Below are 27,758 nucleotides of genomic sequence, written 5' to 3'. Positions count from 1 at the left end.
GAATAAAATATTTTACTGACTCTTCTATGCTGTGTCTGCAGTAGGAAATTATAGGGTTGATAATTCATGAGGTTGATAAAGTCTTTTAGGACGTTATGTATCTATAAATCAAAGGTTACCTTTCAGAATGCCTATGAAAGCAATATAATAATTAAGATGTGGGGYTTTTCTCCTCTAAGGTTAAGTCCCCTGGTGGTTGGTTCATTTCTTGCCATTCTTGATATGGTAGCAATTTAACTGCGCCTTTCTGGCGTCYTCTATAAAGCATAGCTGATAGAATGTGACCATTCATCAGTTTTGGAGAAACTGAGGAGGAGGGACAAACTGGACTTAAATAATACGATTTTATTGATAGATTTTATTGGTTCATCTCTAATACTGATGCTCCAAAGCACAGCTTTGCTATATTAAGCATAAAAAAMCATGCCCAAAACAAACTGCTCTTAGATTCTTTTCTCATCATCTGATTAAACCCCTCCCTCGACTCCATGTCCTACAAAGCTAGTGTTTCTACTGGTAAAACTCCAAAACGTGCACTTATGGACCTGAAAWAAAGGTGAATGAATCAGCAGCATATTCTTAAAGTACTTTCAGCATGTAAAATTACTTAATAACATAAAGCTTTTAAACTGTATTCTCACAGTTGCAGCTCTGTTGAGTACAATCTTTCAGAAACTTTCTGGGCTGTCTCAGCATGTTTGTACTGCTTTAGGGACACGCAGTGGTACCCAATACATGGTCCTGTGGCCATGTGTTTGAGTTCAGTCACCTGCTGAAGCTGCTTGTGTGCATGGTTCATGCAAGAATAAACATACATACATAGAAAAGAAATTTGCAGATACTGTATGAGTATGGCAAATGTTCTTGTCCTGTGTCTGCTATCCATCATCCTTTTCTTTCCACTCTTGGTTTCAGCTACTGAGGATTTCCTGGAAGGACTTGCTAAAGTTTGCTATATTTAATATAAACTTCCACTTGTGTTTTCGGCAACTCAGAACTAATTTTCTTTCCTTCTGCATTGCCTTTCCTCCACTGACACAGGCTGTAGCCTCTTTTTGCATCTACACTTCGTGTTGCATTACCTACAGGGATGTAATGAGTGACATGCAGTGGGCTGTAGCTGCAGCCAGCCATGTCTCCTGTTGCCATCCTTTTTCTTTGGTACTTGTGTGAGCAGTGTTTGGTCGCTGCTTGAGAGCGATGAGTGTGTGCATCTCTTCCCTGTCAATGATGAGCATCTTGTTAGTTGAACTCATTAGTTTCGTTTAACTCTACTAGCCTCCAGTAGAGTTCAACTAAACTAATGAACGCTGCATCTAAATTGTGCTAACCACTGTCTTTGCCATTAATTGACAATTAAAAAAATCTCTTCTAGACCCTCCTTTTGGCTGGGGAATGAGACCCTGAAAGTGCCTGTAGCACTCTTTGCCTTGAACAGAAGACGGCTCTGTGAACGCCTGAGACAGAATAAGGATGTCCAGAAGAATTCAATTGTTCTGCTGCAGGGTGGAGAAGAAACCCAGAGATACTGTACTGATACTGGTATTGTGTTTCGCCAGGTAAGAGCTGAATCAAAACTTCAAATTAAGAAACTCTCTTCAGCTGCACRAATTTTAAAATKATTTTAAATTATTTTCTCCTTGTCTCTCTGATGTGCCTTGTCTTGCTTCACTTAAATAAATTGGCTTCTTTATAATATTGCTTCTTCAACTTTGAATTGCTCTCACTTTCAGTGCTTTAGTGTGGGCTCATTATCTGGTTTAAAGGGTCTAAGCCTGTTCAATGCTTTACTGATCATCAGTGTTTGAATCTAACCTTGTAGACAGCAAAGGAATATTTCTTCGTTTTTTCAGCCTTGTCTGCGACCCAAAAAATAATCTTCTTTGTGTAATGAAACATGTGACAGTGGACCTAAGCTGAATTAATTAATAGAAAAGCATTATAACTTGGAATATATAATGTGTGTCTTCTTAAATTAAACTCTTCCTTAAGTACCCAAGTGTTCTTTGGTCACAAGTAGGACTTAACAAGTTTTGGGGATGTTGACGTAAAAGAACTCAAATTACACATATCCCACACTCTKCATGATTGCTGCAGCACTTTGTTTTGTGAATTTAATTAAGCTGTTGTATGTTATGAAGAAACAAACCCAGTAAGTTCTGATTGAGATAGTGCATATCTTAATGTAGTTATTGGTCTGGTTTTGGAGGAGATACACCTTTCAGGGTACTACAGCATACAYCTGTCCTTACCAAAATTAAATCCTGTATTGGTAAGTGTTTTGTTGTTTGCTTTCTTGTTCTTAAAATAACTCTTGGCTAAAGGCTGTTCCTAGTSCAGCTACCTCTTCCCTAGGGAAGGTTGGGTTTTCACTTCAGCACTCTGCCTTCACAATCCAATGAAGCTGCACTCTTCTTTTGCCTTGTCTCTTGAGACGTGGTTGTTTCTCCCTGATAATACATTTCCTATTTCTAGATTGGAAGAATGTATTTTAATTTGCGGTGTGTGTTMATTGTTCTGAGTTAACCTGTTTATGCTAGCTTATTAATCTCTGATCCTTTCCAGTTGCCAACAATTTGTATTATTCTAACCTAAACTAACCAGTCTCAAAAGGTTTAGAAATAACCACGTCTCCCCCTCCAAAAGCAAGAGATACCTCTTCCAGATACATGGAAATAGGAATAAGTATCTATTGTAGTATTTTTAGAGTTAGTAGAAGTGAGGTTTTTCTTCTAAGAATATATTTTGTTTTAACCTAGGAATCTTACTTTCACTGGACCTTTGGAGTAACTGAAGCAGGCTGCTTTGGAGCAGTAGATGTTGATACTGGAAGATCTATGCTTTTTGTTCCACAACTCCCTGAAAGYTATGCTGTTTGGATGGGAAAGTAAGACCTGTCTTTTAACTGCATTCCAATGTATCCAACTACTTCATATACCATAACTGTAGATCTCCAAGGCTGTATTATTTAATCAGATTCCACCAAATCATGCAGTGGGAATGATGTGTACATACAGAGTGATATAAACAAAGATACAAAGCATGATCAGTTGATATTGATAGTGTGATATGAAATGATCCACCACCACTTGGAAAACAATACCCTTAGAATTGGAACCCATTAATCTCATGGTATCTCTGAGATGAAGGTGAACCRTAAAAAAAGTATCTTGTCTTAACCCCAAACAAATTAAATAATAAAGCAGGTTTTTTCAGCTGCTTTGCCAGTTCACAGCAGGCTTAGCTAATGAAGCTTTTTGAATGGCATAAGATAGTTTAGCCTCTTCGATTTTTTTTTTTAAATGAACTCAAAGACTGGGAAATGCGATTTTAATTCTATTCTGTGAGTGTGCCATAAATATCACTCTAGCCMCTGCGGTAGTAAATACTGCACAGTGCCATAGTAGTGGAGGAATTTATTTATYTGTGTGTTCATTTATATTCTCAGTCTTAATTGTATTTATACCCTCTACCAAACTGTAAATTTTYGTGTCATTTGCATTGTCTCAGAACATTGGATTGCTTCTAATTTAATCTTTTGACAAGCTGCTTCACTTCTAATTGAAGCTATCACTTATATTTTAATGCTAATTTTGAGAAAAGGAAAACAGTTGCAACTGATCCCATGTGCTGAGCTGTGCCAGACCATATGGCAGGGCATGGCTGCTGTCTTCTCAGAGACTTTATATGAATATCACTGTCTCAGACCTTCCTGGGGACTGAAATTGTGATGGCATAAAAATGTGCATACTGCTGTCTGAAATATTTTAGCTGCAAGCTGCACCTGTCYAGGAGGGCAGGTTCTGTAACCCCCATGGGTACTCTCTGAAATCTGTTCTCTTGTGGTGCTTGTTCCCACTTACAAAGTTTTTTCCTCTCCTTAAGTTCTGTTCTGCTAGTTCAAAACAGTTGTTTCATACCCACAATGATTGTGCCTAATCTAAAAAAGCTTAAAAATTCTGAAATTCCAGCATCTCATTTTGTGTTTTCAGACAAAATATTGTGGTGTTTAGTGGCCTTTTTTATGTTTATGCAGGGCTTGTTATCTTGTCCATTTACAGAATTACAAGTTTAGTTAAAAGTGGTTTATTGTCATTTTTGCAGAGTATAACAAATGGTTTTATTTGTTTTCTAAATTCTCCTCCTTACCTTTTCTGAATCGCTCTGTTTGAATCTTGTTTTCTCTTCTGTCATCTGTGGTCATATACTTTTTCTGCTTGTCAGAAGGAGGATGGATGAATAACTCATTTGTGAGTCAGTAGCAGCTCTGCTTCATAAGTTGCTTGGCAGTGGGTACTGCACACAGCTAGAGATTGTGTTCTTTCGCAGAAGATTCAATTTTAAGTCAAAATTAGCATTGGAAGAAAACCACAAGTAAGTTTGCCTTCCATCCACTGCAGTTYGTGTACTATGGTTTCCCTTGGAAGTCTTACTTCTGTGCCTGTGGAAAGCACTGTCTACCCTCTGAAGAAACARTCCTTTGACATCAGTGAAGCACAAATCAATGTAATGCTTTGTGTGGTATTTATGCAGTTAGTACCTTATAGAGGTCTGCAGCTGGTCTGCTAGCTCACAGCACAGGGTGGAGTTGCTTTGCTTGGTGTTTATACTGCTTTCTATTTAAGACAGATGTGGGAATCTATGAATTTAGGTAGAAAAATATAGATTCTCTTAAAATAAAAGCAAAAGGCTGTTTATACTAGAGTTTTACCACTGCTGTATTACTAAATGTATCATTTGATGTACTCTATACCTTCACTTCTGAAGAACACATATTTGAGTTGCTTTTGAAGCATAGMACGGATAATGTAGCATTCAGAAGGGTTAATATTTTTGCCTTTWGAAGTAATACAAAAATGGGTCTTCTTGACTCCATTCAAATTGCAGTGTTAGTTTGGCCAAAGCCAGTGCAGTGTCTGAGAGCATTTGCTTGGAGATCAGCAGACTGTCAGTTTACAGATGAGACCATGAACACTGTAGTTATTCCAGCCTCCCCCACTGCACTGTTTTTGTGAGYGGTGCTGCATGCTGAGGTGGTGCCTGGGGGCTCTGTCCCACTCTGGGCTGGGGTTGGCCCACGACCCAGCACTAAGCAGCGCAGGTGTTGAGGGTGACCACCTCTTTGGAAATGTTACCCATCTTGTAGAACTTCATGCTGAATGTGTACTCTAAAGATTTGTAAATAGTTGTAAGGCTGCCTTTCAGAAGTCCTTCAAGCCAAAATAACCTTTGCAGTTTTAAAAGGAAGAAGAGATTTAATTTAACTTGCTGACTATGGACTTTCTCCAAAAAACCCACAGCCTCTTAAGGTGGCAGTTGCAGAATTGGTACAGGGGTAATTGTAGGACTGCTGGTCCTAGGTTCCTGGAAGGGATTGCAGCAACATGCTCTGTTTTTAAATTATGGGTGTGGTGTTTCTCCAAATGTTGGGCTACCCAATTTCTTAACTGTTGGCTGTAAAAACCTTTTCAAGCAGGAGAATCACTTTGCCTGTCTCTTGACCTGTACCTCTGCCCTGGTCCYTCGGTCATTTGTAAGGCAGAAATAGACTCTGAGGATGGCTTAGTGGGAAGGCTTTTATGATCCTGAATATTTTTCTGTTTTAACTTTAGAACAAAGAAATGAATCTGTTAATATAGGATAGTAAAGGCTTCAGAAGTATAACTGTTTTGTAAATGCCCCTCTTTCTTGGCATGGTTTTACCTAGTCAAGCTTGTGGTCCAGCCAAGCTGTTAGGAATCATTTCTGTTCCTAGAAAGTATTAAGTATTAATTATGATTGCATGTCTTCACAAAGACTTCAGTTTTGCTAATTAATGCTGCACCTGCCATTTACCTCCTTAATTATAAATGACAGAACTAGTCAGTGTGCTGATTAAAGAGATTTTATAAAGTAAAACATACTGTACAGCAGCTGCTTTATGTGGGGCACATGCCAAAATAACTAAATAGCCTTGCCACATAGAGTGTTTTTAATGGAAGACAAAAAATATTTAACCCTTTCATGCTTTAACTTTAGAAATACRTATTAAAGGATGCATTACAATAAAATGGTACTATGGTGCAGAATAAATGGTGCAATTTCCTGTGTTTTCTCTGAAGCTCTGTTGGATGATTGGTAATTATTGCAGCTTTAATTCAGCATTGCACCCACTATAAGTAATGTTTTTCCATTAATTTGATTGAAAGCTATCTGTCTATTCACAGTTGAACCTTGGAGTAACACTTGGAGCTGTAATAAAGCACAGCRAAATGCTTTGCAAATGTTAGTTATTTATCAGTAATCTAATGAGGAAGCTCTTTAAAACATTGTCATGAGTTTTAAATAGGTTACAACCAAAATCAGCCTTTGGTTTTGGTGGTTATGTTTGACTGATATCAGCAAAGCTGAGCAGTTTTACTGCCTTCGGCAAAAAGTGTGGTGCAGAATTATGTGGTTGGAGTTTTTTGTTTGTTTGCATTTTTCCCCTTAACATTTTGTAAAGAAAGTAGCCTCTCAGTCTGTGTGGGCTTTTACCTTTTTTTTCCTTACGCGTTGTACATGACCATGAAAATSAGAAGCTAAGAAATTGATTTCTTGATCTCTTCTTCTTAATGGAGATTGGTGAGATTTTGTTGCATTCGTATTTTAAATAATGGTGAGTATTAAATCATTATTTATGATGATACAGCATGGGTATCATGGTGAGTGAGACTGATGCATTAATTATGATTGGCCTGGTGACAAGAGGGCAAGGTCTGTAGGAGGGAAACTGGCAATGGAGGTAGCTCTTTGGAGAGACAGTGGGGTGGTGGGGGATTGTAGGAAAGGAGTTCCAGATTACATTAATTACTCTTCGTAATGTACATTTTGCAGGAATGAAAGACATCTTCTACAGGAGTTTTATTGGTGTGGTACATACAGGTCCTCTTCTCCATATCCTTCTCCAGAGCTGTGTGTTCTTTGGTTTTACCTTCAGAACTGATCTGCCATCTTCTGCTATTTTTTATTGTATTTGTTTTCTCCAAAATGAAATATGGTTTTCTTTTTCTGTGTCTCTCAGTTTGATCTTTAACTGCAGTTTGTTCCTTCCCAGTACCCACTGAATCTTTATTTTCCTGTTAAAAAAAACCCAAACAATTTTAAATTTCTTGCGGTCATCTTATTACTGTTTTGTACCAATTGGCATTGCAGTTTATCTGCAAGGTTTGTTACCACCTGCAAACGTCCTCTGTGGATCTCAAACAYACCCAGTCCTGCTTCTGTTTCTGAGTAGTGTCAGAACTAATTTCAATCTTCGCATTATCCCACTAATCAAGACTTGCAGTTCATTTCTGTTTATTGCCTAACTTCTGGGAACATCAGTCTAAATTGACACAGCATTTTGCAGTGTGCCAGTTGGAGGATTTCCCAGCCCTTGAAATTCTCATCTTTTTATCTGTCTATTTATTTTTATTTTCTGCTCTAGGCTTTTCCATTTTTTTGTTATGACTAGTCATTGGATTTCAGGTCACTCTGTAGTGTTCCTGTCTAAGCCAATTTGAGTAGATTTTGGAGAGGAACAGTCTTGAGAGAGATTTTTGTCAAATATTTTATTATTATTCAGGTAGTACATTTGTTGCTTTACCCTTTATCTGATCCTTTCAAAGCTGCACAATAAAGCTGGTTGCTTTTGGTTGCTGAGACTTACTTGTTCAATTCCCCAGGCTGCTTATTTTCCATTATTCCAGTTCTCTCCCTGGTACAGTGATTTCAATTCCTTGTCCCCCATTCATTTATTATTGTATTTCATAGAATCATAAAATGGCCTGGGTTGGAACGCATCTTAAAGATCATCGAGTTCCAACCCCTTGCCATKGGCAAGGACATCTTTCACTATCCCAGGTTGCTCCAAACTCTGTCCAGCTTGGCCTTGGACACTTCCAGGGATGGGGCAGCCACAGCTTCTCTGGGCACTCTGTGCCAGGAGCTCAGCACCCTCATAGGGAAAAGCTTCTTTCTAATGTGTCATCTAAGCCTACTCTCTTGTAGTTTGGAGCCATTCCCACTTGTCCTGTTGTTCCAGGTTCTTGTAAATAGTCTTTCTCCATCTTGTTGTCTCTCTCAGGCCCTGGAAGGCTGCATTCAGGTCAGCCTGAAGCTTCTCTTTTCCAGGCTGAACAAAGCCAGTTCTCCCAGCTCTCTGATCATCCTGGTGCCTCCTCTGGGCTCTCTCCAGCAGCTCCAGGTCCTTCCTGTGTTCTGCCCCAGGGCTGRGGCAGCTCTGCAKGTGTGGTCTCTCCTGAGTGAGGCAGAGYGGCAGAAATCCCCCACGCCACTGCCCATGCYGGGGGATCAGCCCATGGCACAGGGCTTTCTGGGTCCCAGTGCCCATGGCCAGGGCAGGGCCAGCYCTCACCCACCAGCACCCTCAAGTCCTTCTCCCAGGTCTGCCCTAGACCTGCTCATCCCCAGCCTAGACTGATCCCAAGGGTTGCCCCGTTGCAGATGCATCCTCCAGCACTTGGTCTTGTTAAACCTCATGAGATCCTCATGGGCCCGCTACCAGATTTCTCTGTGGATAATAATTACTTTTAAAGAATAATGAATGGCTGGGTTGCTCTTGCCACTTTACTGACTACTGTTTTCTCTAAAAGCACTGCTCAAATGCTCAGACTTCTCAAATGCTCAGTTTAGTCATTGTCTTAGCATTCACATTGTCCACAAGCCTTGCCTGGTTTGGGGTGAAARTGTATTGTTTTTATGACTTCAGTAATTATCTTTATAAATCTTTGCTTTCTTACTGCTTTCTTAAACAGTTTAAGTTTCTTATTGYGAAGGCTTGAAACCATAATAGCAATTTGTATCAGTCCTTTGATTGACACGCTCTACCAGCATAGACCTCTAAGTGAATGCTCCAGTTGGTGGTTTTCTAAGTGTTAAAGTGCTTCTTTTTCTCTCATCTTTTTGATTCTCCTCTTTTTGATTCTCCTCTTTTTGATTTCGTACTGAGGAAAGAACCAGCAAATCTGTTTGACAATGTTGCACCAGAGCTTTTTAATATCCAGATGTGGCTTCAAACCACAGCATGTGATGGCACGTCTCATTCCTGTGGTGTGACAGGAAATGTTGATAACCCCCACCAGGCATTTCTTGTTTTATACTTTATTTAATGTGCTATCAGGAGTACTGAGTTTAGTGATCTAAACTCCTGATAACATTTTGAAATATCAGAAAATCTAGATTTTTTTTTCACGGGCATGCCATGTGTTTTTTTCTCCGAGGACTAGGCTGCTGCCAATAGGAAATAGAGCTGCAGCAAAAGAAATGTCCATGGGGGTTTGCCAGCAGTGCTCCAASGAGGCTCTGCACCTCCACASTGCCTTCTGCTGTGCCACTGCCCGGCCTGAGGACAGAGCTCTGCTTCTCTTTGCCCTGCATTTGGAAAGGCACTTTAGTGAACAAAATCTCGAGTGGAATACCTGCAGTGGTTCCTCTGTTCTTGCACTTCTGAAATTCCACATTCTTAGCTCTTGATGTTAACTTTTCCTTAATTTTTTTATTCCCTTGTGGCTTGTCTGTATGCACAGGATGGACTTTGTGAAAGAGTGTGRTCTGTGTTGAGGAACATGAAAAAGAAAAAACAAACCCAACTCTTCGGTTGAAATATGATAGGGAGACCTGTCATTAGGATTAAAGCTTCTTAGAAGTTAAATGTGAGTCGAAAGCAGGCAGGTTGTATTTTACTGCATTTGCTGGAGCTCTGGCAGTCACAGCAGGGRCCACAACCCCAGTCCTGGGGGACACCAGCTACTGCTTTGTCTGGCAGGGGCAACATGAGGTAGTGGACAGGGCACTGTGTGCAAGGATCCATTCTGCCTTTTCCTTGTGTCCATTGAATTGTTGTGTCAAGTTTATTTAATTTCTTTGTGGATTAGCTTTCCTTACAAATTGTTAAATGGACAGCTTATCATCCCTTCTTTTCTTGAAGCTGTTCAGGTCATCTAATGCTGCTGTAAAAGTCAGTGCTGCCTTGTCTCATTCTGTAACCGATTAATATGGGAGCTGTGAGATGCTGCTTGCATTCCAGAGCTTGCTATAGTGCTTTTATGTGTGGGATATTAAATATTACTCATTTTCCCCCCAATATTAGTGTTTTTCCAAGGTACAAGCAGAACACCTGCTATTGACAGTTCGTATGTAACTTTCTTTGTTAAGAAGCACAGAGGCCAAAGTTGGAGTGGAACACTTAGTGACCTAGAAATTACACTTAATATCTTCATTGCTATAATTCTTGTGCTTGTTTATTTGAGAAGAGAGCTTTCTAACGAGTRTTTATCATCAGTTAAATGCTACAAKAAGTCTTYCAGGGATTTTCAGTGTATAAATATTTCCTTAGTTACAGTTCTTTCTGTATAGAGCCCTTGACTCCAAGGAAGAATTTTTTTTGCAGACAGAAATAAAGCAAAGGTTATAAATTTCAGGTTTTCTGTGGTTTTGTTGGGTAGCTCTTGATAATGTCTCTTAAATGTCTAATTGAGACGCTGCTGCTTGAGGTAGAATTTATAGAAAACCTAAAGAACTTTTCATCTTTTGGGAGTACCTATGGTGGAAATAGCTGAGCAGGAGCAGTGAGACTGTGTATTTGAAGTAGATGACATAGGTAGGTCAGTGCTTGGCTTTTCCTAGGACTAACTGTGAGATTCTCGTATTTCTAAATAATACTTTATTTCTGATTTCCTAAGTCCAGTGGCCTGTATGTTGCTCATAGTTACTCTGATTCTGTATGATCTGTGTGTGGCACTGCGAAGTCCAGTATCACATACCCAGCACCYTGTGTCCAGCTTTGTGCTACTGGACTCTACTGTTTTGCCCCTCAGACAGTTGGGKCTTCACTTAAAATACTGCTTGTTTTCCAATCAGATCAGATTGAGTAATCATCTTCAGCCTCATTTCTTTTAAAGCCCATTGTTTTCTCAGAATCCATCTTACTCTAGACTGTATCAAAAAGAGCAAGCACTCTTGAGTTTACAGGTRTGCAGGTAGTTTTGCCTTTCAAAGACTGTAGCACTAATCCAGAGAAATGTGAAAGGGAACACCATTAAGGTAGTCAAAACATTGCTGGAGGGTGTCTGTGATACCAGCAAGCCCATTAGTACTGTTTTGTTTTAAATCTAGCTTAATGCCTTTTAATTTTGTTTGAGTTAGTGAAATGCGTTTTGGATATAAAGGTGATGGCATTTTTTTGGACAAAATCAGGAACATCTGCTGGTGTCTTGGAAAGTGTGCTGTGTTGTTCTTCCTAGCATTTCCTGACACCCTCTTGTTTGGTTAATGCTTTGCCATCTGTTAACCTCATGATATTATAGTGAGGAGGGAGTTTATTGGTGAATCTCTGACAGCATTAAAACGTTGCTTTTGCATCCCTTTTCTCCTTTTGCATCCCTTTTTCCCTTTCAAATACATTTGCTGGTATATTTCTATTCTTCTGCTTTAAATTTGTGCCAAGGTTGTTACTCTGTGTCTGCAGTCTCTCTGAAACTAGTTCTCTGCTTTAGGCTCATTCTAGCAAGGGTTGAGTTATGAGTTGTTGACTATGTAGAACTTCAATTGCTGAAGATTATGCTTGTCCAATTTATTCCTCGTACATGTGCTTTTCCTCATTTAAGTGAGGAAAAATGTGATGTAACTCATGCCRTGACTTGCTGGCAGTAAGTGTGTGTGTGCTGCAGTACCATGTACAGGCATTACCTTCAGGACAATGTAGGCATTTAAAATTTGCTCAAGACAAAGWGGTTTTGCTGTAAAGTGCTGTTTTATATCTGTTACTCTGAATGTGAAAGGTAGGGTTGAATGGAAGAAACAGAAAGGTTTGCTGTCAAGATCACTAGATTTAGCCTTTCTGTCTTATCAAGAATGATCCTCTCCTGATTTTGTGGTACAAGCTTGGACAATTTTTTGTGTATTTTAGGCAGTAAAACGTGTAGGACCTATTATGAGAGTACTGTACCCTGAACACTACTGTGTAGAAGTTTTTGTTATTGGTCTGTTCTGTTTTTCAACTGTCTTAATTCTWACTTTAATTACTGCTTGTGAAAGCATCACTTTCTGGTATCTGCCAGGAGCAGAGGATCTGACAGTAAGACTTGTGGGTCTGTATTTTAATTGCAGGAGAGAGTCTTTAGCATGGCATGTTTCTTCATGTCAGTACTTGCAGTCTTCCTTTTTGACAGACTAGGAGTTCATCAAAATGGGTGTTGATGTATTTTGAGATTCCCACTGATCTTTTTAAAATAAAGCATTAAATGAATGTTAGGATTGGTGGTTGGGGTGTTTAGGTTTTTTTTTTTTTTTCCTTAAAGCAAGACACAGTGATTAAAAACTGTAGGTAATTCTCATTATTTGGTCCTAATGTACATTCAGTGATAGCATGTGTGGTCAGCCATTTGGGAATATTGCTTTGTTTTCTGTGCCATTTGATATTAAATGAGTATTTCATTTTGCAGAAGAAYGGTAGTATCACTGTGGTGTTTATTGTAGGCTACACCTACAATTGCTTTCTTTTATAWGTAACAAGATACCCTTCTTCCAAAATAGCTGCACAACACAAACCAGGCCAGATGTGAAGACTTAAAGAATTCTGTGAAACCATTCAAATCTTAACATTAAAGGTGTATAATTTGTTTAATATTTATAGTGGAATATTTTGGAATTTGAATTTTGAATATTTTTTTATTTTATTTTGAATATTTTTTTTCCTACATGAATATTTTACATTCTAGGCTATGCGGTAAGATAAGGATTCTTGAACTAGGAACTCCAGCTGAAGTGTTGAAGAAAAGCTAAATTGGACTACTTCAGGAAAAGCTGAATTTGATTTTAGAGCTGATCCACTGTAAGAATTAAAATCTGAAAATCTGTCCTGGAAGCATTAAAAAATGGAAATAGAAAGCAACCTTTAGGAATAATTAGTTAAATATATTGAAATTTGGATGAACATTGAGATGCAAATTAAAGCATATACATATAAATGTATATCAGCAATTAGGCTGCAAATAGATTAGCAGTTGGCTTAGATGTGTTGCTTTCAGGAATAGCTATCAGCTGTTATAAATTCTGCTCACAGTTTTTCTTTGGCATTTGTGATTTAGATCCATCTCATTTTACCTCTCTTCTGAATACAGTTCTGAAAACTAGAACACTCTTTTATCGTGTTGGTATTACAAGGTTATTGCTCCAGAGTCCTTCAGCATACAAAGAAAGAAATGTTGCTTAATGGAAATCTTACAGTAATGTCAAATTTRTACAGATCTCTTAAGATTTGTGTTATGAATTCTTGTGCAATGTAATGAACAACAGCTTTTAAATGTTTTAGACAATGAGACCAAGTTTTTATTGGGTTTAAAGTAGAAACACAAGATGGTTGATAAATTACTGCAAAGAAATTGAGATTTGAATTTTGTCCAAATATGTAAAAGCTTTACAGTTTTGGTTTTTTTTGGTGGATTTATAAATATACAGAGCTGTCATAGCTGTTGCTCCTCCTGATGGATGAACAGAGGAGTCAGTGTTATATTCCTGTTTGAGGATCACATCAAAGTGGAGCCAGTCATAATACTGTGGTCTGGCAAAATCTGAACTGGTGTGATTTGGTTGTGATTTGGTGGAGCGTCTTGGTTTTTAAACATGCCATCATGTCCCTCTTTGAATTTATTTAAACCAAATGGAAAAGTTATTCTAAACTTGGATTTTTTCACTGAGATAATAACTAACTGGGATCTGTGATTACTAATATTTAGTACTAGGATCCCTTACACTTTTGATGGTGKTTTTTGTGCCTGATAAATGTATATAAGAGAAATGAAGTACAGTTATTGTATGTATTAATTTACTGTCTGACTTAATGTTCACACTGTATTTTTACAGTGAAAGTTCTGCTGCTGCTTCCCCACCTCCTTTTTCCCATTGCTACCTCAGCAGAATTTRGTTTAAAATGAAGTTGTCACTTGTTATCATTGAAGGATCAGTCTTCCATATTTGGTGCTTAAATTAAACTGTAGCTGTTAAAATAAGGCAGTGTATCAGAATTCAGGTCTTCTTAAAATCTTCACACCTTTAGGCCATCTTCAGCATTTCCCAATCACTGTGAAAATCTTGAGAGCAAGAAACCACGTAAGTGAACTAGATGAGGTAGAAAAATGTGGAAGAGGGAAGAGTTTCATGGGAAGCATCACCAGAAAGTAAACAGCTTTGATGTKTAACTCAAAATAACTCAAGCTTTTTCACTGGAAATTGGGATGAATTGTAAGCGATGTAGCAGAGACAGTCTCTTGTTTAAGAGGTTCTTTGTGGCTGAAAATCAGAAAATGAGGACCGTATTTTTGTAAATTAGTATCAGTGCAGGACTCTGACTCTGACGTTTTCTTTCCAATGACTGTGAGCTCTGAGATGCCACATTTTTGCCCAGTGCTTGGCCATGCGTGCTTGGGTGTGTTCCAGGAGTTTGGAGTGTCTTACTTCTATTATAAGATAAGAYGATGACTCCTGCTGTTCTGGAAGTTAACTATTGGCAATTCTAATTAACACTGCTATTTGCTTGGCTGGAGTTAAAAAACTATATGGAAAGGATATTGAGCCTTTTTAGGGCTGATATGCATTATTCTCTGTGGGTCTTTGCCAACTTACGTTATCAGGGAATCTAAACAATTTTGCACACCCTAAGCCCCTGCCTAAAGCCTGTAAAAATTAGGTCATTGCTTCTGTTCACATCTGTTCACAAAAGGGTTGGGGTCTATTTTTTGGTCGGTAAAGAGACATGATTCAGTAATATCTGGGATCATATCTTCCACTTGGATAATCRTTCTAAATAATTTATAGCTTGCCGTGGGTTTTTTTCCGTGTCGTCTCTGAAGTGATTAATCAGAATTCTGAAACTGGCAGCCCATAACAGGGTTACAAATGACAAAGCCAAACCTAAAAATTGTAACCAGTTAACTTACTCTAGTTTCTTAAGGGTCATTTGTAGAGAGATGTATTCTTTCTTAGGAAGTATCAGATGTACTTGAAATTATGATTACTGAACGTAACTTCTGTTTTTTATTATGCCAGTGAGCATTTAGTGGAAGATACCCTGTGACAACAGTGATCAGTTCTAGAATTGAGCCTGTTTTGCATTTGGATAAAAATGGATACTGAGGCCTATATCTGCTCAGAACTCAGCACTGGTATTTTTTACAGTAACTACATGTTATTTATCTTTCGTTGAGCCCCACTAAACTGGGAAAATAAATGGAGGAGGGTAGAGAGAATATGAAAAGCTTCCATTGAGGATCACAGAATGGCCTGGGTTAGAGAGGACCATAAAGATCATCAAGTTCCAGCCCTCTGCCATGGGCAGGGACACCTTCCASTGTCCCTGGTGGCTCCAACACCCATCCAGCCTGGCCTTGGACACTTCCAGGGATCCAGGGGCAGCCACAGCTTCCCTGGACAGCCTGTTCAGGGTGTCACCACCCTCACAGGGAACAGTTCCTTCCCAGTATCCCATCTAACCCKGCACTCTGGCAGTGTGAAGCCRTTTCCCATTGTCCTGTCAATCCAGGCCCTTGTAAACAGCCTCTCTCCATCTTTCCTGTTGGCACCTTCAAGTCCTGGAAGGCCACAGTTACATCWCCCTGAAGCTTCTCCAGGCTGARCAATCCCAGCTCTCCCAGCCTTTGCTCCCAGCAGAGCTGCTCCATCCCTCTGCCCATCCTGGWGCCTCCTCCAGCAGCTCCAGGTKCCTGTGCTGGGCCCAGGGCTGGGGCAGCTCTGCAGGTGGGGTCTCACCTGAGCGAGGCAGTGGGGCAGARTTCCCTCCATTGGCCTGCTTTGCTYCTCTTGCTTCTCCCTAAGCTTTTGGTTGCTTTCTATACTGCTTTTCTATATGTGACAGCACAGAATTTTTTGGCTTGGATGTAGACTTCATGTACACTTTTTCCTTGCACCTCTGTGGCTCTGCAATAGAGTTGGTCTTAGCACAAATCTTCCCAGTGGGGGAGGCAGCTTCATCACTGGAGCRTAGTGGTTCCCGTGGGATGGGAGTTTGTGGGAAGTGTATATGCATTTATTTTTCCATCTCCTCGGAGGTGCTAAATGGCTATATAAAAAGAGTTAGGCAGAGCTGTGAGTGCTTCAGAGAGGAGCTGAGAAGTCTGGYTCTGACTTCATGCTAAAAGTCTTGCTGACTTTTGAGTGAGATAGCAAGAAGATGAGCAGGGAGGTACACAGCTGGGAACTGTGACTTTTCATTAGGTGTCATGAAGTCAAAAAGGGTCAGGAAGATGACCTAGTTTAACAAYTGAGAGAGAGGATGGAAGCTGCTGTTCTCTTTCTCTTAGAGAAAAATTCCTTAGCCTTGTAAGAATGATGAGCCACACTTTTTCCTCCAAAGAGTCATAGTGTACATAAAAAGAGATGTTGGAGGAATTAAAAGCTGGAACGGATTAATGTTAACCATAACAGAAGATTTAAATTAGCAGCAGTGTGCTGTAGGCTGCAAAATTATGGGAGGCAACAAGAACAACAAAAAAAGTTGAGAAAGAACTTGTGAAAAGAAAGTTTCGTTGTTGGAGTGATGGAAAATGAGATCTATTTTTACTTAATCTGTATTAAATTAAGTGAATAAAGTCCAGCATACTTCATAGTGGGTATACTTTTATAAAATATTTACTTTAAAATAAACATTTCCTTGATTCAAACAATGCAGCTAATTATAAAAAGGTGCTTTGGATGTATTGCTCTTAATAGCATACATTACTATAAATTGTCRTCTGCTATACATTAGCTGGTTTTGCAGTTGGAATTCTTCTGATACCAGATGAATTGGTTAAAACTGTAAAAGAAAACAAAACTGGAAGCTGCTAAATCTGTTCATCATGTTTCTGGATTATTAAAGTACTTCAGTGTGTGAGGAATGAAGGAAGAATAAAGAGATGCCTGTAGGAGAAACAATACACAAAGGTTGAAGGTAAGGGAACTATAATATAGAGGGTATATAATGATGAGAGGATATAGAGTTTTTTTTTTAATTATCTGTGAAGTAAGCTAGGGAGAAGAGATAAATGATAATTGCTTTGAAATATCCATCACTGATATGAAGAGTCTACAGAAGGAATATTGCAAAAGGGAACATATAATAAGATAGTTTTGTGTTACTTTTGAGTAGTACTTTCACAGATAGTAAATTTTGTTAAATCTGTGATTTACTGCTTGAGAACACCATAAATGGTTTCATGTTGTTCATGCCACAGCCCAGTACTGTCTGGAGCATGAAGGAATGTAAAGGATAAAGGAGCACACAAGATTAAAAAAATTGACCTTGTGCTCCAGCCTCCTGGTGATGCCAGCAGCTCTGGCACGTGCCTTTGGTGYGGAGCAGCTCCTCAAGGTGTGAGCTGTTTGTCCCACCACTTCTGCTGCTCCTCACTGCGGGGATTAGAAATGCTCTTTGGCCTTCAGCGTCATTTATTCTTTCCGCAGCTGATCTTGTGCTCTTGTTGTTTAATGTTTACATAGTTGAAGGTTTGGTCCTGCACACACCTCTTGCTCTCCTGCTGCTTCTCAGGAAGCAAAATACACGTGATCCTCCAAACTCCAGCACTTCCAGCCATGTTTTTTTCTTCTGTTTTCTTTACTCTATGGAAGGATGTAATCTGAATGATCTTTTCTTCTTTTTCTTCTTTTTTTTTTTTTTTTTTTTTTTTTTTNCACATTTTCAGGATTGCAGTGGTTGTATTTATTTCAGTTTTGGTGAGATGGAGGTTGTAATCAGAGACTGAAGTCTTGTGAATAACTGGCTGCTACCAGACAGGGAAGGAATAAGCATCAGTACAGTCACTGGTACAGGAGCCAGTTGGGAGAGCCCTGAAGTGACTGACTGCAAGCAGATCCTTCACATTCTTGTCTTTAGAAAAATGTCTCTGGGTGGATATCAGGAAARAAGAGTAGAAGAGATTTAGTTTTGGACACGGACATGTAAAGTTACCCACTCTGTTGGCTTAGGGGAGTGGAACTCTGGTGTCCTGAGGAATATAGGCAGCAGAGCCTATGTCTTAATGGCCCTCAGTCTGCTAGAGTGGGTAAAAAATGAATGTTTTATTCTTTCTTCGAATGTAACACAGTGCAGATTTGTCTTTTGTTATTTCCACATCCTTCCAAAGTTTGGCGAGTTAAAAAGTAGTGTATAAATGGCATGGTAAAAGTCCTTAACGAAACTGTCTTGCATAGAGTGGGAAAAATCATTCAGAGGAGACCATGCAATTTAAGCATGGATTGGATAAMAGCACACTGATTTAGCCATGTGTAATCTCCTATTTTGAGAAATAGAGTCAAAGATAAGATAATCAAAACATTCTTCATATCTGATTCTATTGTTGTGATGGTAGAGAATATTATTTCTTTGTCTGTGGCCTTATAAAATATAACAGCAAAGTAAAATCCAAATGTTTCTTTTTGTTGTTTTYCAAAGGATTCATCCCCCTGAATTCTTCAAGAACAAGTATGCTGTGGATGAAGCCCACTATGTGACCGAGGTGAGTTGTCTGTGTCTCTGAATATTTTTTTTCTGTGAATACAAGATCCGTGAGTGGCAATGACTTTGCTTAATTTTTGTCCTCTTCTTCCTCGATGTCTCCTGATTTTGTGGGATCTTCTCTCCCTTCCCTGTTGCTGGAAAATGTCCTTCCGTCTTATAAAGCACTTGTAAATTTTTTTGAAGGCTGCTCTTTTGATCTGAACACAGTTCTTAATCCAAAGATACCTCATAAGCATGTTCTGTTCATGATGACACCTGTCAGTTTGTGTCTTCATCCAACCAAAACATGTCGCTAAATAAATTTTTTGCAGTGCCTTGGAGATTTGAGGAGATTGCTCTTAAGGAGGTTGCATGTCCTAACTCTGACTTGGGAGCTTGCATTCATTTTTTGCATCCGAAAAACTGTTGTAAAAGGCTRTCTGCCTCACTCTCATTTTCTGCAGAATCGTCCTATTACCTGAATAAGCAAATTTATTCACATTCTAGGTGCATGTATGCCTTGCTTATTTAGGTTTCTGATTTAATTTCTGAGCAGATGTTTGTACACTTGTGCAGCTGGCCAGTGATTGTTTGTTTGGTAGGAAGGCTCAGCAGGGTGAGGACATTTTTCCTGCCAGGCTCTGTGTGACTTTCATGGGGAATAGCTTGAAGAAAACTCCTCTGATMCTTGTGTTCCTTCTGAGCACTAACTCTGACTCACTAGAACAAAAGTTTTGCTCCGTTCAGCTGTGAGTAGGTTTCATTTAATTTTCACAATGAGCCCAGCTACAAAGTGAAGTTCAATCTGCATGTTAAAAGCTGGGAGTGGAGTGAGCTGTGGAGAGGTTGATTTTTGCCRTGTATGAGTTGGACTCATGTTATATGTAGGTGCTCCAGGCAGGCTTAGCTGTCAGRTGGTGAAAACTGCAAGTGGAAAATACATCTTTTATTTTTAAAAATCACCTTTTTGTGGTCATTTTAGTTGTTTTGGGTCACTTTTTGTCAACAAATGTCTTTATTGGAGTTCTGTTCTCTGCTTTCTTACTGCTTAAAAACTTGATTGATGGGAAAAAGAGGTCTTTATGTGGGCCAGTAACTAAATTAATAAATGAAGGCTGTTTTTCACCTGGGCTACATGTATTGAAGTGATAAGTTGTTGAAGCTTGCAACAAAACTGTTCAGCTCTCAACGATTCCTTCTATAACTTTTGCCTTSTTTGCCAAGGAATTGGTTTTCCACCATCAGGATACCAGGGGCCTTTTTAACAGAATAGTTTATGTCAGTGAATGACCAATGTGTCTGTGTTTTGCTGATGTTTCATGACATTAAGAAACAAAAAAGATAAAGGGTGGAATTGATATTTTTAAACCCCACTGCCATATACTTTCTTTTGTTACTATTAGAAGGGGGCTGTTAAGATGGTTAAAAGTTGGTAGAACTGTGTTTCATAAAGTTATGTCAGGTGTTCATTGCCTCACGGTATGTGTAGTTCAGCACCRATCCTTCTGCAGCTCTTCTGAAAGCCCAGTTCTCTACAGGCCCAGTGATTTTGTTCTTAGTTTGTGAATGTTTGAAGGAGACTRAAGGAGCCTAGTAAAAGGATTAGTAAAAGCAACCCAGTGAGAATAACAGTAGATGTTCATTGCTAAGTATTTAGCACATTGTAATGTAATTAATGTGAATATTCTATGTGCAGGATAGAGTACCCCTTGTGTTCCTTGTTTGTGTGKGACATTACAGCAATTTGGCTCCTAGCTGTGTCTTCCTAGTGACRACAGTAGACATGAGTTATGTCTTTAAAGGACATCATCAATTTGATCACTGCATTTCTGTCAATATTGTGGTTTTTACTGTCTCTTGTTGTTTGTCTTGGGTAATACTACACKATCTGAAAGGTATCAGAGGAACATTTTTGTCTTTGCAGCTCATTTACTGTTCATATAGTGAATATGATGAAATTGGTGTCAGTGTGGTTATGAGGAAGAAAAAAAGACAAATAACAACAATCTAAAACCTTTTTAGATATCCAATGTCTTGGCTTTGAAGAAACCTGCTGTACTTCTCACTTTGGTAAGTTATATTCTGAAAATACTAAATTTCTTCAATAAGGATACCAGTTTGTGCAGCATTTCTTTGCACTGTCATTCTGTAYCTTTTCCTCCCCATCTTATGCCAAATTTGAGGATCACCTGTGTATAACAATCTARTCTTCTGGCCCCTCCATGATTTCAAGATCTGTAGCCTCTGGCCTCTTCCATTCTGCATTCCATCTGCCAAAAGCTGTACTGGTTTTCTGGTAAAACATGACAAGCCTCTCTAACCTATGGACTGTGATGGCCTCCAACCTATCTACTCTGACTCCAAACTCCTTTTTCCTTTCTGCTGTTCTGGTCATGTCATGAGCATGTTTGGCCTTTCTGTGGGAATACCACAAGGATTCAGGGAGTACTTTTTCTGCCTAGAGTGGTTTAGTAAAAACAACTTCAGGGAGGAGTAAGGCAATATCAAATGCCTGCTAAGTATTTTGAATGGAGATTGCTTATTTCTTTGGAAGGAGGGTGAATGAGTGGAGTTGAAGACTGCAAGTGTCTTCTTCCACGTCACCTCTCTCCCAGCTGTTTCCCTGCCTTATGGGTGTTTTGTAAATTCTCACTATCTGTTTTATTGTCTTTAATCTATATGAAAATTATTTGCTGACTCTGAGCTTTCCCTTCCAGCAAATGCAGTGGCAGCTYCTGGGCTTCTTGTTTTCCCATGATACTGATCAGACAGAAGTCTTAACAAAAMCATCCCTYYKCAGATTTGAGTTCTTTATCCATTARGAACAGAGGCCCTCAATAGTTTKCAGTCTTTCTTTCACTTTTATTTGTATACACACTTATACACTTTAGAGATGCCCTTATGGCTTAATTTCATGCTCTTTCAGAGAAGTGAGGGAAGTGGAATGTTTGGCCATCATTTGCTTCTTCCTGTGCATTTCTTCACATGGAGTTGTTGAGTACTTATCGCTCTGGGAGCATCCTGTTGTAATCAGGAATTTTCACGTRATTTTTGGCTGAGAGGAAGGTATTGTGGTGCTTTCTCATTCCTCCCACTGCCAGGAAGTATTCAGAAAAGGGAAGAGCACTTCTSTGTCTGCTGCTGAATGGAAACCTGGTCCTCTCCTCCTGTGGTCCTGTTCCAGATACAGAACTGTAACACTGCTCTGCAGGGTTCCCCAGGCACATGTCAGAAGTGTTCATCTGCAGCCAAAATACTCTTGCTTATGCTGCTTGCTTGAATGGAAAGCTGTAGGAGAGCAGCAAGCACATTTAAATAGTAGCATTGCCAAGGCAGGGCATAATAATTTATTTTAAAATTAAATTACTTTAGAAGAAATCTTGCCTACTTTTCATTCTCTTGCCCTGTGTAATTATTTTATAGGTCTCACAGCTCCCTCTCAAGGGCATTAGAAACCAAAGCTTGCCTTTTTCCTAAGCAGCACATTCTGACCTCAGTTCTGGGCTGGTCCCCYATGGAACTGATTATTTCTTATATTGGACTGTGTTTGAACAGATGGGGTTTTTTTATTTATAGTGATTCAGGTAAACTTATGCATAAGTTTTCTCAAATACTTGCTGCAATCAAGTTCTCCCCATGATTTAAATTTCAAATATCTGTGTTTGCCTCAGAATCATAATCCTTTTAATTTTTTTCCTCCCAGCGTGGTGTCAATACTGATAGTGGAAATGTCTCCAAAGAAGCTTCATTTGAGGGGATCAGCCAGTAAGTGACAAGGCTTTTTTATACATTAATTGTTACATGGTTATGCTGAATTCATTTTATATTTCAAGCTAAATTATGTTTTTCCTTAATGACAGAATGCAGAATGGCAGATCAKATGCCAAATGTTTTACTTCCAAAAAAATTTTGATATGCTTCTAATGATGTGAAATACAGTGGAGGTTTTTTTGGAACCTCTCTTGCATCTAAGTTAATCCAAATTTTCTCTTTGTCTGTGTTTGCTGTAACTATTTAAAACCAAATAGACCCATCTTCATATATCCATTTCCACTTTTGGGATTGGAATATTTGATTTTCAGGTTTCAGAAAAATTAATCTTTAAGAGTTGCCTCTTTCTCTTATTGATTTCCTTGTACATTATTAATCCAGGTATTAAGGATTCTGGTATGCACAGTTTTCTGAAAAAATGTCACATTAAAGGTGTAATTTACAGATGTAAAATAAAATTACAAAAAAGAGGAATAATTTCGCTGTCTAGATGTGATTTTTTTAGTGTCCCTTAATGCCATTTTATTATGAAGTTTGTCTAATAGTGGGGTGAAGATGCATTTTGGAAGGGCATGCAGCATTTTGAAAGGGCAGTGCACAGAAGCACATCACAGCTTGCCCCGGGATGTGAAGATGATGGCCTCAGTTTTTAAAGAAATACAGCTGTCTTCTGTTACAATATCTTTTAAAGGAGATCAATTTCTGTTTTAGCTCAAGTGTATGGCAAAAAAGAAACACACTCCTTTCATTAAAAAGCCAGTTAAAACAGTTGTGCTGAGGTYTTGAGGCCATTTTTCTATGATCCTTGACTCCCAGTTACCGCACTWTATTTTTCTCTGTCCTCCTCTGTCAACAGCATGTTAATTCTGCAGTGAAGATGGAAATGCACAGAATTTGCTGCATGTCTGGGCACTCATTTGTATAGTCTGAGAATACTTTCTGCTGGGATTGTTTCTCTGTAATAAGTGATCTGAAATCTGGAACCTGATTTCATAATTACTTAGTTCTCCTCACGTATCCTAAATAGGAACTTAACAGTTCTGTCAGGGATATTGGGAACAAGGTACCAGGCATTTAGACATATTTTTCTGCCCCCTGAGTTAAATATGAAGTATTCTGAAATACATGCAAGTCACTTTTAATGAGTGTTTGGTGTCCTTTCTGCTGTTACARCCAGTGTGAGTTCTGTTGCTTTGTCCAAGTAGATAGTCATCTTACATCACTCTTCACATACAGGTGGACTCCAAAATCTGGGTAGAGCACTATCTCCAGTTTTACCTGATACATCTCCACATGAAATATAAACAGTTATTAACTTCATCAGCAATTCTTTATTATGACAATGTACAAAARTCTGTTTGAAATACCTAAACCATGTTTTTTACCCTGTTTTTCACTAAACACTAGCATTTAATWAGTAGCCCATTCACTAGTCAGCATTAAGCTAGGAAGCTGCTCCATTTAGCACTTGATTTGAGATTTTAATAGAGCGTCTCCTAAAACACTTAATCATCTCTAAGCATTGACTTCTCAGTTAGTGGTACATGCTGTCCTTGTGCTCCAGGAGGAGTGCTTCTCCATTCCTAGGAGGGATTTCCAGCTGTTGGCAGATATTTCTCTTTTGAGACTTGGCACATGCTCACCCCTCTCCACCCCTAGGCACCAGGTCATTAATTTTGCTGTGTTTGACAAGTCTAGTTGGTATCTTCCCCTCCCAAGCTCAGAATATGGAAGAGGATGCATTGATTTTGTTGTTGGATCAACTCCCCTCTTGTGAAAGACACCATGCCTTCAAGCCACTTGTCACTYCAGCCTTCCCATGATCTCGCAGATCCTGCTTCTATCTTCACCCAGGCTGTGGTGGCTSTGGTGAGCTCATGCATGGTCCATGTGGGGTCTTTGGAGGGGGAGGCAAGCWTCCTTTTAAATTCTGCTCTCCTCAGATTTTTGTAACTGTGTACATAAACCAGTCCACTCTATGTGTGTTTTCAACACAGACCAAGCRAATTTTAACATTCCTGCTTTCCTGCTTCTCCACCTCTCCTGTAGCAAACTTTCCTTTGTAGAAAGATATATTTCAGATGTATTGATTGTTTCCAAGAGGATTAAACCCGCAGAGTTTATACCAAGCAATGTGTTCYTTCAGGCTGTGCTCCCTCCTGCTTGCCTGTGACTGTGCCTCGCTCTCTCTCTCAGGCTGCAGCTTGGCCGGGCTCTGCTCTGTGCATGATGCTCTGTTTTATGCCTGAGTTCTGGTTTGTTTTGATGTCTGGCTACCTAGCCAAGATCTACTTTCTTGCTAGGACCCTTTTGTGTTTCTCCTGCTCCCATGKCTTTTTTCTCCTAGATTGACCTGGCCCAGTGGGGTTATTTTTTGTGATTCATAATAATGGATATAATGTTTAATTTCCTGAAAAATATGAATCTTGTTCTCTTTGTATGCTGTTCATCTGTTTCTGTGATAAGCTGTCATTTTCTTGCCCTAGTGATGTTACTTCCYTGCCTTACTTTTTGAACTTTTAAGCTTCTTCTGAAATGTTATTACCTAAGCTATTTGATGAACTTTTCTGCTGTAATAGAGACAAAATGACWGCTGTGGTTGTGGGTTATTTCTGTGCTCTGAAGATCACCCTGAAGTTATTTTTGTCATGCTAGCAATAGCCAAGCTGKATTCTATTCTGATTATGGAGCCTATAATGGTGAATTATGTCATGGTTTCCATGAGTTTATGAATGGCTGTCTCGTATAGCAAGGGTTGCTGTCCTTTAGACAAGCTGGTCTGWTGCTTCAAGCTGTGGGAGCGGAGGCCGGCGGCACAGGGGAAGTTGCTCTGTGCAGCAGAATGTGGTACCAGGGGCAATGGGGAACCAGCCTGGGACAGGGGCTTAGGACAGGAGACCTGCACCTGGTGCTGCTCCTGGTAACGCCTCTTGCTGGTTGCATATCTTCAGATTMCTCCAGAAGTGGATTTCTCACTTGCCCAAGAAGGCTTAAGCATAGAAGGCAGATTTCTACAGTAGTACTAGTGCTTTGTTTTCTAGAAGTATGCACTTATACTTGCTGTTAGAGGGCGGTTCTGTGTTTGCAGSCTTTTTTCCTAATTCATGGATCCATTTTTCAGACTGGAAATTTTAATTTTAATCAAATCATGTCAGTTTTGTAGCCCCTGTAAAAATGCTTTGAGAAGATGTGATTCACAATACAGAAAATGGATTTTGAACATRCAGGGTTGAACAGTAATGCACCATGTACTTTAAAACACTGTTTAATAAATCATTGCTTGCTGTGTTGGCAGTGTTTTTTTCATCCTCAGAGTCAATYGAAGTAAATGATGGACTGTTTAAGCAATGTACTAATGTCTAAAGTTTTGCAGTGAGTCCTTTCCCTCAGAGCTGCACTTGTAGGGTATTGTTGGGTGACRGGGAATAACAGGTCACTCAGACACCGATATGATGAKCATGATCCACCTTTATTACTATACAAGCACTTTTATTTACTTTCATAAGCTACCCTCTCTATATGATTAGCAATATTCATTGGTTAATTTAGCAGTCTGTCTGTTACATCTCAGCATATGATTGGTATATTTGCAAAAGAGTGTTTTGTATGCCTTGCAGTTTTAATTTAGCGTTTTCAGCATTTTGCTCCTTCAATCGTTCTTTGTTCTTCAAATGCTCTTTGTTCTTGCTTCTTACTATGTTTCTTCTTCATGGTCAKTRCRAGGTACATKTTACACTGCTGTAGTCAYGTCCTCCTCTTTCCCATCCTCTTCTATCTCATCCTGTTCTATCTTGTAGTCTGGGTTGCTCAGTAACAGCAATTCATGACCTCGTTCCCATAAGAACCTGTCTAACAGAGATCCACCTAACAGAGATCCTTCTACATATCCCCTTCTTTCTTTGTGAGCAACCCAGCTCTGTAAGCACAGTCTTCTCTGCAAAACGATAAATGCATCGCAGCACACAACCTGCTATCAACATAATAGCAAACTAAGTTAATACAAATTGTAATCCTTCTAACAATAAAGTTTTCAGCCAACCTGTAATTCCCCATTTGCTTAKCCAGGTAGAAAGAGGATCAGTGCTAACCGTAATTGAATGCTGATTGGCTTGTAATTGAGCAAGCTTTTTCTGAATGGAAGTGGAATGATCAGAAAGGTTAAAACAACACAGTCTTTCAAAATCTTCACATCCATGACCTTGTGCCAATAAAAGAAAATCAATGGCTGCTCTATTCTGCAAAGTAGCATGTCTGATACTGTCAACATCAGTCATAAGGTCACTAATCATTTCTGAAGTCAAATTAAATTGTTTCTCACCCCAACAGGCTAAGTGTTTCAAATTCTTTGCATTTGTGGCTGCCATCCCTCCTGGTAAGAAAATAGATGTTGCAATCACTGATGCCAAAGAAGGCAATTTTACATCATCATTGCAGGCTTCATCAAACAATCATGCAGCTCTCTTATTTCTCAATTTAGCAGTAGCTATAGCATTCAATACTTGTCGCATTCTCGGGGTAAACATAGTCAATTTTCCAAGGTAACAAGGTCCTCCTACTGGAAAATGAGGAATACCTTGCCATGCCGTAGGTCCACAAATCAAGAATATACCTGGAGGAAGAAGTTTTCCTCCTGTGGTATTCGCAATTTGATCACATTCATCATTGGATACTTTGGGCCAATTGTATTGTCCAGAAACATTTTGCCATAGTACAAGATTATTATGTGGCTGTTGATTATTCTTGAGAATTTTAAAAGTAAAGACACCAGTTCCATTGAATGGTTGCAACTGATGTGCCAAATTTGTACAATCAGGCATATGTGACATATTACCCAATTGAAATGGTGTCACACTTCCTGGGAGATCCAATTCTTGTAAAGGTCCTGGAGATGAATGATTTAAACCTTCTGTTATTGCCTTTTGCCAATAAGATGCATTGCATGTGGGCCATGTATAGCAGCCTTGTTTTCTGCACTCAGCACGTGTTGATGCTGTCAAGTTAGAGTGTGATCCATTCCTCCATGAAGCAGATGTTGCGTTGAACAACTCACAAATTTCTTCCCACCCTCCTAGGGGTATTCCAATTAAGCATGTTCAAAAAGGATTATTAGCTGATTGCATACTCAAACTTCAGTAACTCAAAAATCAGTAACACCTGACTTGTTAGCCCATGTGATCCACATATTCTCTTGGGGATTGACTCTTAAAATTGCCTTACTTTCCATGCAAAGTATTAGTAATGCAATTGCAAAAAACCATTTAACACCCCTATGTTGCCTGTAATTGGCAATAGTCCTGCCATTGCTGACATTCTTGTTCCCATAGATGATCAGAAACACCATATTGTCAAGGTAKATTARCCTCTTCCTGACATRCAAATCYTAACACAATTAATCATTGACAAGCTTAGCAATATCCACTTAATATGGCACAATTCAGACTGGGCGAGCAGGTAACCACCTTGGACCTGTCAGCGA

The 27,758-nt window shown here is 39.2% G+C and overlaps 1 protein-coding gene across 1 annotated transcript in view; it reads left to right on the top strand.

The window, feature by feature from the left end:
- The first annotated feature begins 488 nt into the window (after positions 1 to 488).
- The window catches only part of PEPD (peptidase D), a 150,905-nt gene continuing 123,635 nt past the window's right edge, over positions 489 to 27,758 (top strand). The window contains exons 1-6 of the mRNA XM_057374271.1: positions 489 to 556; positions 1,349 to 1,559; positions 2,760 to 2,887; positions 18,467 to 18,530; positions 20,534 to 20,581; positions 22,215 to 22,276. Coding sequence (XP_057230254.1) covers positions 489 to 556; positions 1,349 to 1,559; positions 2,760 to 2,887; positions 18,467 to 18,530; positions 20,534 to 20,581; positions 22,215 to 22,276 — 581 coding nt within the window. The remainder of the gene's footprint in view (positions 557 to 1,348; positions 1,560 to 2,759; positions 2,888 to 18,466; positions 18,531 to 20,533; positions 20,582 to 22,214; positions 22,277 to 27,758) is intronic.

This window comes from Malurus melanocephalus, unplaced genomic scaffold (assembly GCF_030028575.1).
Source record: "Malurus melanocephalus ecotype Western Australia unplaced genomic scaffold, MMel_1.1 scaffold_221, whole genome shotgun sequence".
NCBI lineage: Eukaryota > Metazoa > Chordata > Aves > Passeriformes > Maluridae > Malurus > Malurus melanocephalus.
The sequence above is the reverse complement of the archived record's forward strand: the minus strand, read 5'-3'. Positions and strand labels throughout refer to the sequence as shown.